Source organism: Lagopus muta, chromosome 2 (genome assembly GCF_023343835.1).
Source record: "Lagopus muta isolate bLagMut1 chromosome 2, bLagMut1 primary, whole genome shotgun sequence".
In the NCBI taxonomy this organism is placed as follows: Eukaryota; Metazoa; Chordata; class Aves; order Galliformes; family Phasianidae; genus Lagopus; species Lagopus muta.
The window spans coordinates 44,186,651-44,201,369 of NC_064434.1; the positions used below are offsets into that span (position 1 = coordinate 44,186,651).

The 14,719-nt window shown below is 43.5% G+C and overlaps 1 protein-coding gene across 1 annotated transcript in view; it reads right to left on the reverse strand.

Moving 5' to 3' along the window:
* METTL24 (methyltransferase like 24) overlaps nt 1-14,236 on the reverse strand; it is a 44,455-nt gene extending 30,219 nt beyond the window's left edge. Inside the window, exon 1 of the mRNA XM_048935304.1 lies at nt 13,941-14,236. Within this exon, the coding sequence (XP_048791261.1) occupies nt 13,941-14,186 (246 nt within the window). The 5' untranslated portion in view covers nt 14,187-14,236. The remainder of the gene's footprint in view (nt 1-13,940) is intronic.
* Nucleotides 14,237-14,719: the final 483 nt, after the last annotated feature.

The window sequence follows — 14,719 nt, forward strand, 5'->3', positions numbered from 1 at the left end:
GGTTACAATACCACTTAAAAATATCCTCCTAAATATCCTGAAGCTTCTCTATACGTACGCTGTTTCACTTATAAGCACATTACCTGAAGTTAACACTATAATAAAAAAATCAGTCTTCAGACTTTAACCACAAGCAATATGGGACAGCAACCTTCTCATTCTCTTAGGTATAATGGGTATCTAAAAGATTTTACCCAGATTGATGCTTACATTTTCATGAGAAGAGATAATAACATTAAGTCAATGCCACTGCTTTCTTAAGAAAGCTAAAGATCCATTTGAAGGTCTGATTTCTTTTTCCACTTATTTCACACATATGGACTGATATTTCCTTTTGACCAACCCGGCCAAAATCAGTGGTGACTTTTCCATGCAGACCATTTATTTCCGTACTTTTCTCCCTTATCAGGCATTGCAGCATTCATCTGATAATCCCCCAATGACCTGTACCATATGTAACACTATCACTTGTCCTAAACTAATTTCAAATTACGATGGAAAGTTTAAATCAGCATGTGCAAAGGGACCACTAACTTCCACGTGTAGAACTGTAGGCTGACAAAATTTCTTGCTTTTCTAGCATTAACTTGAACAGAGCAATGTAAATAATGAATTTTTTCCCAGATCAGTTGTACAGTTTCAGTCCAGAAATCCAAACAGTCCACTCTTTTCCTTCCCTTCTGCTTGAATTTGAAAGGGAATTAGTCAGGAATTTATCTTGCTTTTATTACTGTTATTTTAAGGGCAGTAACTCATTTTTCCCTTGTTTAAGATTCCTTCCTGTTTAGCAGTCTGTTAAAATACCAGCCATGTTTATAAACAAAAAGTTTGGAATCCCAGTGCCCTGCCAACAAGTCCGGTGCTTTCAATGAAGAAAGAAAAGACTTGTCAATACATACGCTGCTGTCTTAAATGAGGGAAAAATACAAAACCCCCTGACTAGACAGCAAAGATATATTTTTTTTTAAATCTGAGGCAGAACCAAATATGAATGAAAAGCACTCGTGGCAATAAAATCTATCAATAATCATAAATATTTTGCTAGCCATAGAAACAAATGACATACATTTCCATACATCTCTAGCTGTTCTGGCTTTACCTTGCAAGTCACTATGCTTGCCCCTTTTGGAAGGATACAGCTGAACAATTTTTGCTACCGGGTGAAATTTTGCAGGTTTTTGTTTTTAATTCTCTTAAGAAGCAAGGATTCAAATTGCAAAGTGTCAGGTAATTACAAAGCAAACACATATTTAGTGGATCACATTCCTGAAAGCTACAGAAGACTGTCTCTATACATGACTGACTGGGTTGAGGCATCTTCTGCAGGTATGTATGCCTGAGCATACAATTCTAAGGGTTTTGGTGTTTTCAATACAAGTGTTCCTGGCGCAGTGAAAGCTCTGTGTGGCAACCCAGCAGTGCATGATGGCTGTATGGCACGTGTCAGCATTTGCAGGAGATACGTATCCAGCAAAGCAAAGCCTGCTGAGATGTGGGAAGGCAACTGAAGGTGAGGGGAGCCAAACCTGATACACTGCTCCTCATTCTAACAGCAGTGTAGCGCTTGCAGCAGCGAATGATCCCCGAAGAACTCCCACATTCTTGGAGGCAATTAGCTGCTTGACTACAGGGGAGAGCCAGGAGTGAAAGAACACACATTGCAAGGACAACCTGGGACCACACTCCCACAGTCAGCTGGAAAGCTGTTATTTGACAGGACAGATGAGGCAGACAGGCTCTTTAGGGGTGTGATTCATCTCACTATAGAGTAGATGTCTAAAATAAGAAAGATGAATCACACACTGGAAATCTCCATTTCTTTCCATTAATTGCAAAAGCAGTGTAGAGGACTGGCTGAGATGAACCCACACCATAGACATTTAACATCAGAGATGAGGAAACCCAGATTAGACCCCCACCCACACAAAAAAAAGTCTACAGCCTTTTACTTTATAGGGCTGTGACCACTCTTCAGTTGCAAATCTGACCTATTGCTTCATTGCACTTTTTTCTTTTTTCTCTTTTTTCATTGCACTTTACTCTTCAGTAAGTCTGAATAGCTCCAAATGTCAAGCAAGATGTGACACAAGTGAAAAAACTCCAGCTCAAATCAGAGGTGTCCATAGGAAAGAACAAGTGTGGCTCAGCCTCAGCACAGACCTCCTTCAGAGAGACCCTTGGGAAAGTTCTCTTTTATTGAATGGTAATCAGCATTATATTCAAGGTGCACAGGATGTACAACTGCATAAATATATTACTCTGTATCATTAATGTAGAAGTAGTTGGTTTAGCACAGGTTCAGTAAGCTACAATTTAAAATACAGGCTTCCAAAGTGACTGACTCACATTTAAGGTTGAGTGAATTTCCAGCACAGCTGCATGTCTAAACTATTTTTTTTTTTAATATTAGTATTTTCTATTTTTCTTTGCAGTTTGGCTTTCTTAAAGCAGAGCTTTTCACCAAGGAAACCATTCTACAGAAACCTCACCTAAAGCATGAGGCATCTTGAGTGCTGCAAGCAAGCACAGCTGGCATCTGATTCTGCAACACTGAAATTGAGAATTTCCATTCCAACAGTGAAATTTTCAAGAACTGCATGAGCTCCACAATGAACTGCAAAGAATTCATAAAGAAAAATATTTCTAATTCCCTATTTCTATCTTCATTTCTTTTACACTTTTTGGAGTTTATCTAAAGCAGAGGCATCTCTGACAGCACTACAGGCAGGCACACAGCTGTCACAGTAGCCAGTCACAGAGGAATTGCTCTGTTCCCTGTTGGTACCAGCTGCGTGCTGTGCAACAAGTTGACCACATACAGAGTCCATCCCACAGACGGGCCCCAGTGCCATCAAACTGATGTGCATTATCCTGAAATTTGGCTATGGAAAATCAAACTGAAGAACAGAAGTCTTGCGCCACGATGAGCAAGCAATCTAATTAATAGAGGCAGGTTCTCCCCTGCAGCAAGGCCACTTATGAAATTAAATCCTGCTGATGGAAAATGGCAATGTGACAGAAGTGCTTTCTGCATTAATAAGGAGATGTCTTAAATTTAAATGAGGTTTTGACACAACTTGTGCGTGAAGAATTTTAATACCCAGAGGTGTTCATGTGCCAGGTTGGGTGTGTTTTTTATTACACCAAAGAGGGATCCCCTAGGATGCGCCTGACTTTCCCTCACCTTCTGGGCACTATCCCCTCCTACAGGGTGCTGCTAACTCTGCTTGTTGGTGGCAGAGTCCACAGGCAGCTCCGAGTGTCACCCCATGGCTTGGCTTGACAGCCCACCAGCAGCGCTCACTTCCCAGGCCTGAAGCTTGCACTCAAAGAAGTACAGAAATACAACTTCTGTGTTCTGTAAATGCCCCAGGCCTGGCAAGGCCAGCATCTCCCACAGCACACCGAGGCAATGTGTGCCCCAAGGCACAGCCCAACTCCACGCTCTCTCAGGCTCTGCTTTTAACTTTGCACCTTTCCCACCAAAACCAGCACCTCATACAAAAAGCACATATCAAGCAAAGAAAGAAAATAAGAAAAAAAAAAAAGATGCTTGGCACCAACATTAAGTAATAGAATTTATACTGCTCAAAGAATTAGAACATGGCTTTAGGAAAGCAAAGAGGCCTTTCCAAAGCTAACAAGGCAGGGCTGGATGTATTGAGGACTGAGTGACTAATGCTTTACTGAATGTAGCTTGAATCCCTGGCTTCAGCAGGACACAGGTGTTGGGAAGCAGCTTGCCAGCCCTCTATAAACCCAATTGTAGACCCAGGCTCTGGCCACACACCTGCAGGAGGCAGGGAGCAGGCCCACAGCTGACAGAAAGCTTCCAGAGCACCAGCCGAAATTTCATTTTGTAGGCACCCACAAATTCAAGAATTGCTGCATCTAATGTATTCCTTACATAGCATAGCAATTGGGACTTTGTTGTTATGGTGGGGAAAAAAAAAAAAAAAAAAAACTAATAAATCAGGCAGCAGAATTCCAGCACTATCCAGCGGCTGACAGAGTGGTAATTCATCTCAGGGAGATGAGACCAGGAGCTACAACGGTCTGAAATTTATGGAGGCAAATTCTCAAAACTGCTTAAGCAGCCTAATAGTTAATCAAGTGAATTATCTGCAGTGCCTATGTGCCAGCACTTAAGGATAAGGACAGCCAGGAACAGATACAGCAATCACTGGCCACTGCTTCTCACATTCAGACTTCTGCTAAGCAGAATCAAGACTTGACTGCTTTAAAGGAAGTTCTTTGGTTGAAAAAATATGAGAGGTGTCATAAACCACACAATGGAGGAGAAGAAAAAAAAGCTATTTTCCCCTAGGCTGGCTTCATCTCAATATTCAAAACACCACCCACAACAAACAGACTTTATCAGTAAATATTCAGCTAGCCAGATAAGCTGAGCTTATTTTGTGCAAATTCCAGCACTGTAATCATGATGTAAAGATTGGGATGTCTCTAGCAGCCTATGCACTGGCTTCAGCAGGCTTTGCCTGAGGCTAAGGACTGGCCAAAAAAAAAAAAAAAAAAAAAAGTTATTAAAGTAAAAATGCTTCCACAGGAATAAGAGCGTTTCACACTTGCACAGCTTTCTCCCTCTTCCAAGTGGAGTGCAAATGCCTAAAAGGAAGTGATCCATTCACTTCCTAGCCTAAAGAGCAATTCAGAGCATCAGAAAACTCCACCAGCAGCCTGCAGTGGCAATGCATCCACACCAGTGGAAGATCAGTAGATCTGTATAGCCCTGAATTCAGCCCTGAATTTCAGCCATAAAATATGTGACCATGGCCATGGCCATAAGCAAAACATAGGACCCACTCCTACTGGTAACAAGGATCTTCTGTGCCTAGGGAGAAGGAAAGGGAACTAGCTGGAATTGGACATCTGTAATATGATAAAGTAAACATTCTAACAGGCAGGTAAACTGAAAGGTCGCAGGACTTCTGCAAGCATTTAGATTTTACAGCTTAAAATCTTAGAAGAGGCAGACACACAGATGTGACAGGGACCTAAGGACTTCTGTTCCCCAACAGACAACCTGTTCACTTGATCATACTGGGTTTTGCTGGGCAGCCAGGGAAGACTAACAGCCTAACTTCAATTCTGTCTTCAACAGCTTCTTATTTCATGCATGCATTAGTTAATAAAACAAGATAATGGAGCCCACTAGATCGAAATGCACACTAGCCTTAGATGTCTACATATTCTCTTGCTTGTTTTTAATGTGATTATAGCTCCAGGCAATGGAGAGTAGTCTACATAAAAGTCTTTCAAAGAAAGCAAGGCCACGCATTGGGCAACCAGTTCCCTCTACCTAGAAAAGGAATGAGAACTGGCTTACAGGTTGCTAAGAGTTTAAATTTAAGATTTCACATTTATTTCTCAATTTATAAGAAGGAAATCAAGCTTCTCTCAAAGCACATAATTTTAAAATACTTTTTGTTCAAGATAAGTAGGCATAGATCCAGATGCTATAAGATCACAGAAGACGCGCTTGGGCAAATTTGCGCCATTCTTTTCAGCGAAGGACATCTTCCAGTGTCTTATCACCAATTCTAAACACTGCACAGATCATAGTACTAATCAGCTATGCAGTTTGAGCATGAACTCCTGATGTACCCAGAATTCCCATGGATTTCATAATGAATAACAATTACAAGATCAAACCGTTAATCAAGACATCTAACTAAGGAGAAACATATCAGCTCAGCAGCAGCCAATTGACACATAATTGCTTCTTGTTTAATTTTCTCAAAAGAGTGGGGGAAAATGAACAAGAGACTACTACTTTGCCCTATTCAAGATGAAACAAAGTTCACCGTCTTTGAAATTTCCAGTGCTGGAGAACATAAATGAGCAAAGTCCAAACTGAGACACATGAGAACTAACTTAGTTTATCATTTCTTTGTGGCTTTTATTTTTTTAGGTCTCTATCCACCACAAGTGCTGCTAACTCTGCAGGAAGCATCTCAACTGATTCTTATCATTTTAGGCCTTTAAGTGGCAAATAATATTTAAAATTAAATGTTGCATCAGTAGACATTGCCATCTCTTCTCCCTAGCATTTCAAATACTGTCTCTTCGTAAAATATGAAAGAGGATGCTAAATAAACTCACCAGCTTTCAAGCTCCCGGTTATTTGGCTTAGCAAGCCATGACAAGAATGAGGAAGAGGGCTGGGAATGGACAGGGCCAGAAGGAGGTTAAAGCAGCAAGGGATCTGATGCTAGGATGTTTGTGTTCACTGGCTATAACACAGTTTCAAGTGCACCCATTTCCCAGCCACTTCTATCCCCACTACATCATCAATACATTCTTCTTTGCTTAATTTCTGTCTAAGTTAATTTTTCCCAGTCTGTCACAAAGCAAACAAACAAACAAAAAAAGCACATGACTTTTTATCTCATCAAAATCAATCCTAAGAACACTGAGCATCCCTTATTTGAGGGATATCCCTAAGAGATATGTTGCCTAGCTAGCTCATCAAAGGCCCTATCTTGAGAAGCTCTGCAGGCTGTTTTTCACACCTCAAGAAGGGCATAGCGTTCCATTCCTTTAGTCAGCAGGAGCCACAAGATCAGTTCTGGAAACCATCCAGGATATTGTCATTTCCAGAAAGATAAACAGCAACACACCTAAAGCTGCAGCTCAGATCTTGGGCCCATGAGAACCTAATGAGGTTCAATAAGGCTAAGTGCCTTCCACACAGAGGGTGGTGACACACTGGAACAGGTTGTCCAAGGAGGTTGTGGATGCCCCATCCCTGAAGCAAATGTGAGCAGGTCCCTTGTTAAACAATCTCTTTGTTAGCTCTTTCCTCAACAAGTATATAGAACCAGAGATTTTGCATCTAAATTTAAGGCAGATGGATCCTCCCAAGGGTCTCTCAGATTTGGGTTTTGTAAAAACAAGACAGCTCTCTGCTACTGAATTTCAAAGAGCACTGCAAAGCCACTTTCTTCCCATCTGCAGAACATATGGGGAAAACAACAGTAATGAAAGAGACTTCTGTACACATGATAACAGTTGCTGGAACTACTACATTCATCATTACACAAAGACACAAGAAAAGGTTTATTTGTTGTATTTACAAATGTGTCATGGAGGACATAAATTATAGGAATAGTTCTTAAATATTGAAAAAAAAAAAAAAAAAAAAAACACCCACAACAAAAAAAAAAAAAAAAAACCAAGATGCTCCTGCAGAGCCAGAGAGCTTTCAGGTCCAGGATTTGCAACCTGCACTCTGTGAGGTCAGCAGTCACCCACAGCCATCCCATCAACCCCGATAACAGGGTCTGAACAAGCATCAGCTGGAGCCCAAGCCAGCAGCAGATCTGGTAGAAAGGCTGACAGAGACAGGACAGAAAGAGATCAGGTGAGAGGAATATACACGTCCATTTCATAGGAGCCAACATCTTTTATTCACAACTGCATAAGCAGCTGGAAATGTTGCAGCCATCTCCCACTGTGGACATGGTATTATCACAAGAGTGAACTCAAAATCACAGCATCTGCTTGTGCCACCCAGGGCTTCAGTTGATTTGCACACGGTGTCCGTTACACTCCAAAGTCTGTTTACTCAAACCAGGACAGCCTGTCATCCTGTCACTTCTGTATACAGGAACATATACACCAACAACATCAGAGTGAGTAATGCAACATAACAGGTTCCAGCATATACATACTTTACCAAAATAAAAAACAGAAAATTAAAAAAAAAAAATCTACAAATCTTTATTTTTTCCCCGTTTTTAGCTTTCTGCCGAATAGAACTGCATTTGATCTTAGACTTCCACTGACCAGAATGATCCTGGACAATGTTTCAACATACACAAAAATACCTTGCTGTGTTTCTACCAGCTACAAAAACACTCAGGTTGGTTCAGTAACTCACATGCACTGCACATAGCTCTGGATTGCTGAGCGGCTGTCCAAGACAAACAGATTTCCAAGTTAACATTAGAACAGGGAATAAGAGAGGCACACTGTAGGTGCCACAAAGCTTAGTGGTGGTTTGCACAGACTTTATCATCTATGAGTTAAGACTTCTATCTAAGCTGCACTGGGAGTGACAGCCATCACTGTCACCTACTGGTATCACTGGAACACAACACAGCCCCAGATCCTACACTCCATCACTTACATCAATGGAGGCTTAGTAGAGACACTGACCCTCCTACATGGTTGAAAACTGGTGGAAGTCAATGACGCCTTCACCATTGTGGTTTGCTAGGGCAGCAGAAAAAGGACAATGTGGCCTACAACAACCAAAGCTGTTGCAGGGTTTTATGCTTCACCACCTTTGGATTTTTCAGTACCACAGCCCCCGTCATGGTCTGCTGAGCTTTGCTTTGGTTTCACAACAAACATCCACCAGTTGAACTTCAACCAGAACTGCACCTGCAGTTCAGCAGAAGTGGCTTAAAAGAGCCATGTAGCACGTGAGCACCCACCATGCCCAGCTCTGCTAATGGCCTGCCTGGACAGATAACATAGACATGAGTTGACAACACACTGGGATGAAACCCTCACAAGCACCAGATTAAAGACTCTTCTCATTAGAAGGAAAAAAAGAAAACAAACAAACAAAAAAACAGCAGCTAAAGGTCAGCAACATATAGGAACAATCTTGAGACTTCCTGGAAGGTATCTACTTGTCCCAGCTACCACTTTCCTGCCTCCTAGACAGCAGCCCAGATCAATAGTTTGAGCTAAGAACAGCAAGTGGGATTGAGTCAGTATGGTTTCTTTCCTACACTCACTACTATGGTCATGATGGTCTTGCTTTCTGCATTAGGCCCATACTTTATGCCTGGCTGAAGAAAAAGCTGGAGCAACTGTCAAAACAGCCAATTCTGTAACAAGAAATCAGCAGGAGAAATTGCTATCTCCATATCTGGGTTATGTCCATAAACAGTGAAATTAATTTAACTGAAAAAAAAAAAAAAAAAAAATCAACTACCTTTTCTGTGAAACAGCTATCTAGGAAAAGTTATTCTCTTCACAGAAGAAAGAAAATATTGCTCAAATAAGTATTTGAAAGAAATCTGTATTACTGGATATAATTAAATCTCATAAAGCCTTAATGACTTTCTGAAAGATAAAATTCCCCAGCAGCTTCTCAAAAATTCATGGAGGGCAAATCTTCTAGACATGTAGGAATCGAGGTTATTCTTGTGATCCATTACCTTCACAAGTGACATCAGGATCAGAAATAAGATGACCATCTTCTCTTTATGGTCTACTATAAACACACTTCATCTGCAGCTGAAAAAGCAGAAGCGTTGCTCTTTTTTGATGACTTTGGGAAGGGATGTCCATGCTTGGCTACCTTTGGAGCCCTCAGCTGCCTCCACGCAGCAGCAGCTGGCTGGCACTCCCAACATGTGACTGTCTGCTGTTGAAAACTGTTATCAATAAAAGTTTGCTGTTTTCTTCCAAACACAATAACCTGTCCCAACCTGTGCCATTAGCCTCAACAGCTAACAAAAAACGAGGCTCTTGTAGCTGTTCCCCAGGAACTAATGGCCTGAAGCCATAAACTGCTACTTCATGCTAATCTCTCAATCTGAGAAACTTCGGGTCAGTTTATCTTTGGTAAGAGATCTCCAGGCACTAAAGGAAAGAAGTTGTTGAGTAATGTTCCTTCCTCTGGGGCTACTCAATCAGCACAGGACAATTATTGTGGAGTCTGGTCTCTCTAGCGAGGGATTAAGCCAGAGCAATGACCACTTACGGTCTTAAAAGACCCTATTACCTCTTTTTATTATATTGACATGGTTGTTCAGGCTAAATTCCAGTTTGGATAATCACATTCTGCTCTGCAATTAGAGAAGCAGTCTGGCAGGCAGGTAAATGTGGAGATGACCTTAGGAGACTGACTCAGCTCCACCTCTGTGCTTTGCAGCACAACTAATACCTTTGCTGTTATGTCTCTTCACATACTTCACACTTTTTCTGTGAGCCTTTCTTTTGCTTACCCAGCTGGAAAGCTAAAATATTTTCCTAATATCTTGCCTGAAAATTAAAGCAGTTACTTCTTGTCCCACTTGCAGTGGGCCTACAGAACAATTGGTCATTATGCACTTCCAAAACAACAACAACAAAAAAATTCTTTTTCAATTGGACAAGTTTAAATGCACACCTCTTGTAACCTACTTTTTTTTTTTTTTTTTTTTTTTTTTTTCCCTGTTTAAAGCAAGTCCTGGTCCTTTCAGGCTTTCCTCAGAGGTCCTTCCTCTACCCCTTCACATCTTTTCCTTCCCTTTGAGGTCATCAGCTTGGAGGAGTCCAGAACTAACAATGCTCCAAAGAATAAATAATATCCAGCTCTTCACCATTACACTGCTTTTTTGCAACCAAATCATAGCTGTGATTCACATTCGTAGAAGCTAAGACATTAGTCACTATCTGACAAGCCATTATTTGACTTGGGAATGAGTTTTCTCTTTCTGAAGTTTCTCAGGTTTTCTTCAAGAGTTTTGGGTCTTGCTTATCAAGATGCAGAGTAACTCTCTATTCAAGCAGCATCCAAAGTTGTATAGATTTTTAAAGAAATCAGCGTGAAGACAATATACATACAAGTACGCCATGAAAATACCTAATACATTTGCTTTGAAGATGTGTAGAATTCAAAATGACTGAAGGCAAATATTTTTATACCCATAGATGTGAAAGAGTATCCAAAACAACACCAGGTTCACTTCGGTATGTAGGTTCCATACTCCCCATCTTTCAATAACTCCAAGAGACAAAGATTTACTGCTGATACTACAGCTTTAAAATTGAATCTAGTGCTTTGCTTCTAGTCTCACAGAACGCACCATTTCAGAAAATACACCTATGGCTACAGCCCAGGGATGGAAGCATTACGCCAAGCCCATGTTCAGGGAACCCTGGACTGCAAAACTCAGCTAAACCTGGGCAGAACACAATAAGTCAATCTTCGGTTTTTATCAGAGAAACAGCTCTGAGACTGCGAGCTTCAGGAACCTAAAACATCTGCCCAGACTAAAATCTGATGGGTTTTGTTATTTGCTTTTTGTATGTAACTGCACTGCGCCATAACTATTTTTTTCTCCTCCTACACGGAAATAAATCTGTCCAAAAGTCAAGTAAATCCAACTTCTCCTAACCAGACTCATTGAAAAGCCTTCCTCCCCTTCTATTTCAAAACACAAGAACCTAACATAACTTTTTATCACAACCACTGTGATAAGAATTTGCTGTTATTTCAAATTCCAAATGCAACATTTTATTATTTTTTTAATTATCAGAGTCTGCAATAACATTTTCAAACTTCCCACCCATACTGCTGCACTACATGGATGTGGATCTCACCAATACCTACTGCATGAGCAGGTACATGTCAGAATTCTAACTGCTTACATATAGCTGAAGTTTTGCTATATATTCCGTGTGTTCCCATAGCAACACTTAGCACCAGCAGAGTTTAGAGTCATTTTATAAACATAAATCTCTTGATAATAGGATGAAGGGGAATAGTTTTAAATTGAGACAGAGGAGGCTTAGGTTAGGTATTAGAAGGAAGTTTTTCCACACAGAGGGTGGTGACACACTGGAACAGGTTGCCCAAGGAGGCTGTGAATGCCCCATCCCTGGAGGCATTCAAGGCCAGGCTGGATGTGGCTCTGGGCAGCCTGGTCTGGTGGTTGGCAACGTGCCTGCAGCAGGAGGGTTGAAACTACATGATCATTGAGGTCCGTTTCAATCCAGGCCATTCTACAATTCTATCCTATCAATTTTTGACTATTATTTGTCAGCAAGACCAACAGCACCTGGTTTTCAGTGATTTTCAATTAGCATTCTTTGTGCCTGAACACCAAGTGCTAAGGGACAGACACTTGTAACCTCGGTGGCAAAACCTTTTCATCTGCCATGCAGTCACTTTCCCCACTGACACAAATTTATCAGCAATCACAAATAAAGCATGTTTACACCAGCAATTTACTGCAGACACAAGGACCATTTTACGGGCTAACTCCCATCCTTCCCACCCTGTCTGGGTATGGTTTTCCTCCCTTTTCGTGCTGTTTGCTTGACTACAGCTCTGCTTCAGAAAGCTTTAACATGATTCCAAGTAGTCAACAATAATTTCCCTGCACGTCACTGCAATTTCTTTTACATGGCCAGAAAATAAAATATTCAACTAGACTTGTGGAAATATTCTATTCATCTGTCTTTTGTTTTACGCCAGTGATGTAAGTGGAAGCAGAGTTGTAATGAAATGGCACTGAGAAAACACAGCAAAGCTGGCTCTCACTGATTTTTTTTATTACTGCCATCCTGCTGGCTCACACATCACAATATATTCCAACAACAGCAACAAAACCACCAGTGGGGGAAAAACACTCTTGAAAGCCTCTGCAGACTCCAGAAATGGACTGACAGTGCTTTGCAAACAAACAGAAGACACAAAAGCATCTAAAAACTGGTGAAATGCAGTCACAACCTGGCACAGCTGAGCTGCCTGGCCCTTGCTCTCAGGGTTCCACCCCTCTTCCCCAGCCCAAATCTCTGTGTCCTAGCCAGGTGTCTTTCCACATGGGTGGAAGGATGCTGATGCAAAGGGCCACATGGTGTGCACTCTCATATTGCTGGTTCCCAACTTAGGACTGCCTCAGAAAAATAGTAATGTTGGTTTAGTGTATGCTTTACTTTGGTCTCCTGTGTTCAATGCCATGCTTAGTGCGTGCTTTCAAAAAACTACTTGAATTCACATGGTTACAACTGTTTTTCATATGAATGCTGAAATTATTTCATAATTCAAATCACAGAATGGCTCAGGATAGAACAGATCTCAAAGCCCACCCAGTCCCAGCCTGTGCTGTAGACAGGGCTGCCACCTCCCAACTCAGCTGCCCAGGGCCCATCCAACCTGGCCTTGAGCACCTCCAGGGATAGGGTATCCACGGCTTCTCTGGAATTACAGTCACTCAAAATCTGGAGGTTGGGGAAATACAAAGTAACTTAACCTCAAAATCAGAAGAACTGACACTGCAAGACCCAGGCACCTCAACCAGGTGTCTACATCACAGCACACTGCAAGGCCAGTAGTCCTTACAGAATCATTAAGGTTGGAAAAGGCCACTAAGGCCATCTAGTCCAACCATCAGCCCATCCCCCCCATGCCTACTAACCACATCCCTCAGTGCCACATCTCCACATTTCTCGAACGCCTGGAGGGATGGTGACTCCACCACCTTCCTGGGCAGCCTGTGCCACTGCCTCATCAATCTCCCGAAGAAGAAATTTTTCCTAACATCCAACCTGAACCCCCCTTGGTGCAACTTGATGCCATTCCTTCCCAGCCTATTGCTGTTACCCAGAAGAGGCCAACCCTCACTCACTGCAACCTCCTTTCAGAGAGCTGAACGAGCACAGTACGGTCTCCCCAAGCCTCTAACAATGGCACCACACGACAATGCCTTCCTCACTTCTGGCAGTGCTGGAGGAACGTGGCATTCAATAATTTCCCCTTCCAAACCATCCAGGAAAGCTGGGGCAGAACCAGAACTTCCCTTTCTCCAACACAGCTCCTCACGGAGGAAGAGGCAAAACTCTGAATTCAAACCACCCCAGAGTTCACTCACCAACTCAGCTCTAAATAAGCTTCACTTTAACACCAGCACCACGCTTGGCCCATTCCACAGAAGCCTATGGCTTTACTCTTGCTAAGGCAGCAGCTATTCACTCTGCTCAGGCCCCAGCTCTAGGGATAAGCAGTGCGATTCCCACACGGCCGTTCCAGCTTCCCCAAGCGCCAGCTCCACACAAAGCATCAGCCCCGACAGCAAGGCTGCTAAGAACACCCCACGACAAGGATCCCAATCCTCTCGTTCCTTCCAGAAACCAAGCGTCGCACCCGCGAGCTGGGGCTGCCCCAGGCCCCCCGCCCGTCCCTGCCCTACCTTCCTGCCCGGCCGGCCGCCCCGCCGCCCGCTCCGCACGTAGGTCACCCGCCGCCGCCCCGAGGCCGCCGCCGTGCCGCGGGGCTGAGGGACCGCCCGCCCCGACGCCGCAACGGCGGGCAGCCGGGGTCTCTCCTCCGGGCACCACGAACGCCGCACGGCCAGCTGCAGGCACAGCAGCAGCGCGGCCGAGAGCACGCAAAGACGGAAAGCCGCGCCCCGCCACAGCGGCCGCTCCTTGGGCATCGCGGCCCCGCCGCAGGGCTCATGCCGCCGGCGGGTCGGGCCCGCGGCCGGCCTGAAAAGTGGGGAAACCCCGCCCCGAGCGGGGCCGGCCGGGGAGGGGCCGCGCTGCCCCCCGAGCACCGAGGCCCGTCGGGGGAGGGGGCGGCGGTGGCTCAGCGGGTACGTGGGGCCGGGAGAGGGGCTGGCGGGTGGTAAGGCTGTGGGGCAGGTCTTAAGAGCAGGAGCGTGAGGAGCAAAGCTCGAAGAGTGGGAAGATCCCGAACTCACTTTAGAACTTCTGTCAAAGTCTAAACCTTGAGAAATTGGGGTTTTGGGGAAAGCTTGAATTTGTTCTCCAAAAGAGTGGTCAGGCACTGGAATGGGCTGCCAGAGAGGTGGGGGATCACTGCCTCTGAAGGTGTTCGACACGCATGTAGATGTTGTAGTTAGGGACATGATTTAGTGGGGAAATATTGGTGGGAGGTGGATGATCCTGGAGGTCTTTTCCAACCTTGGTGATTCTGCAGTTCTATGATTCCCTTCCCACAACACTA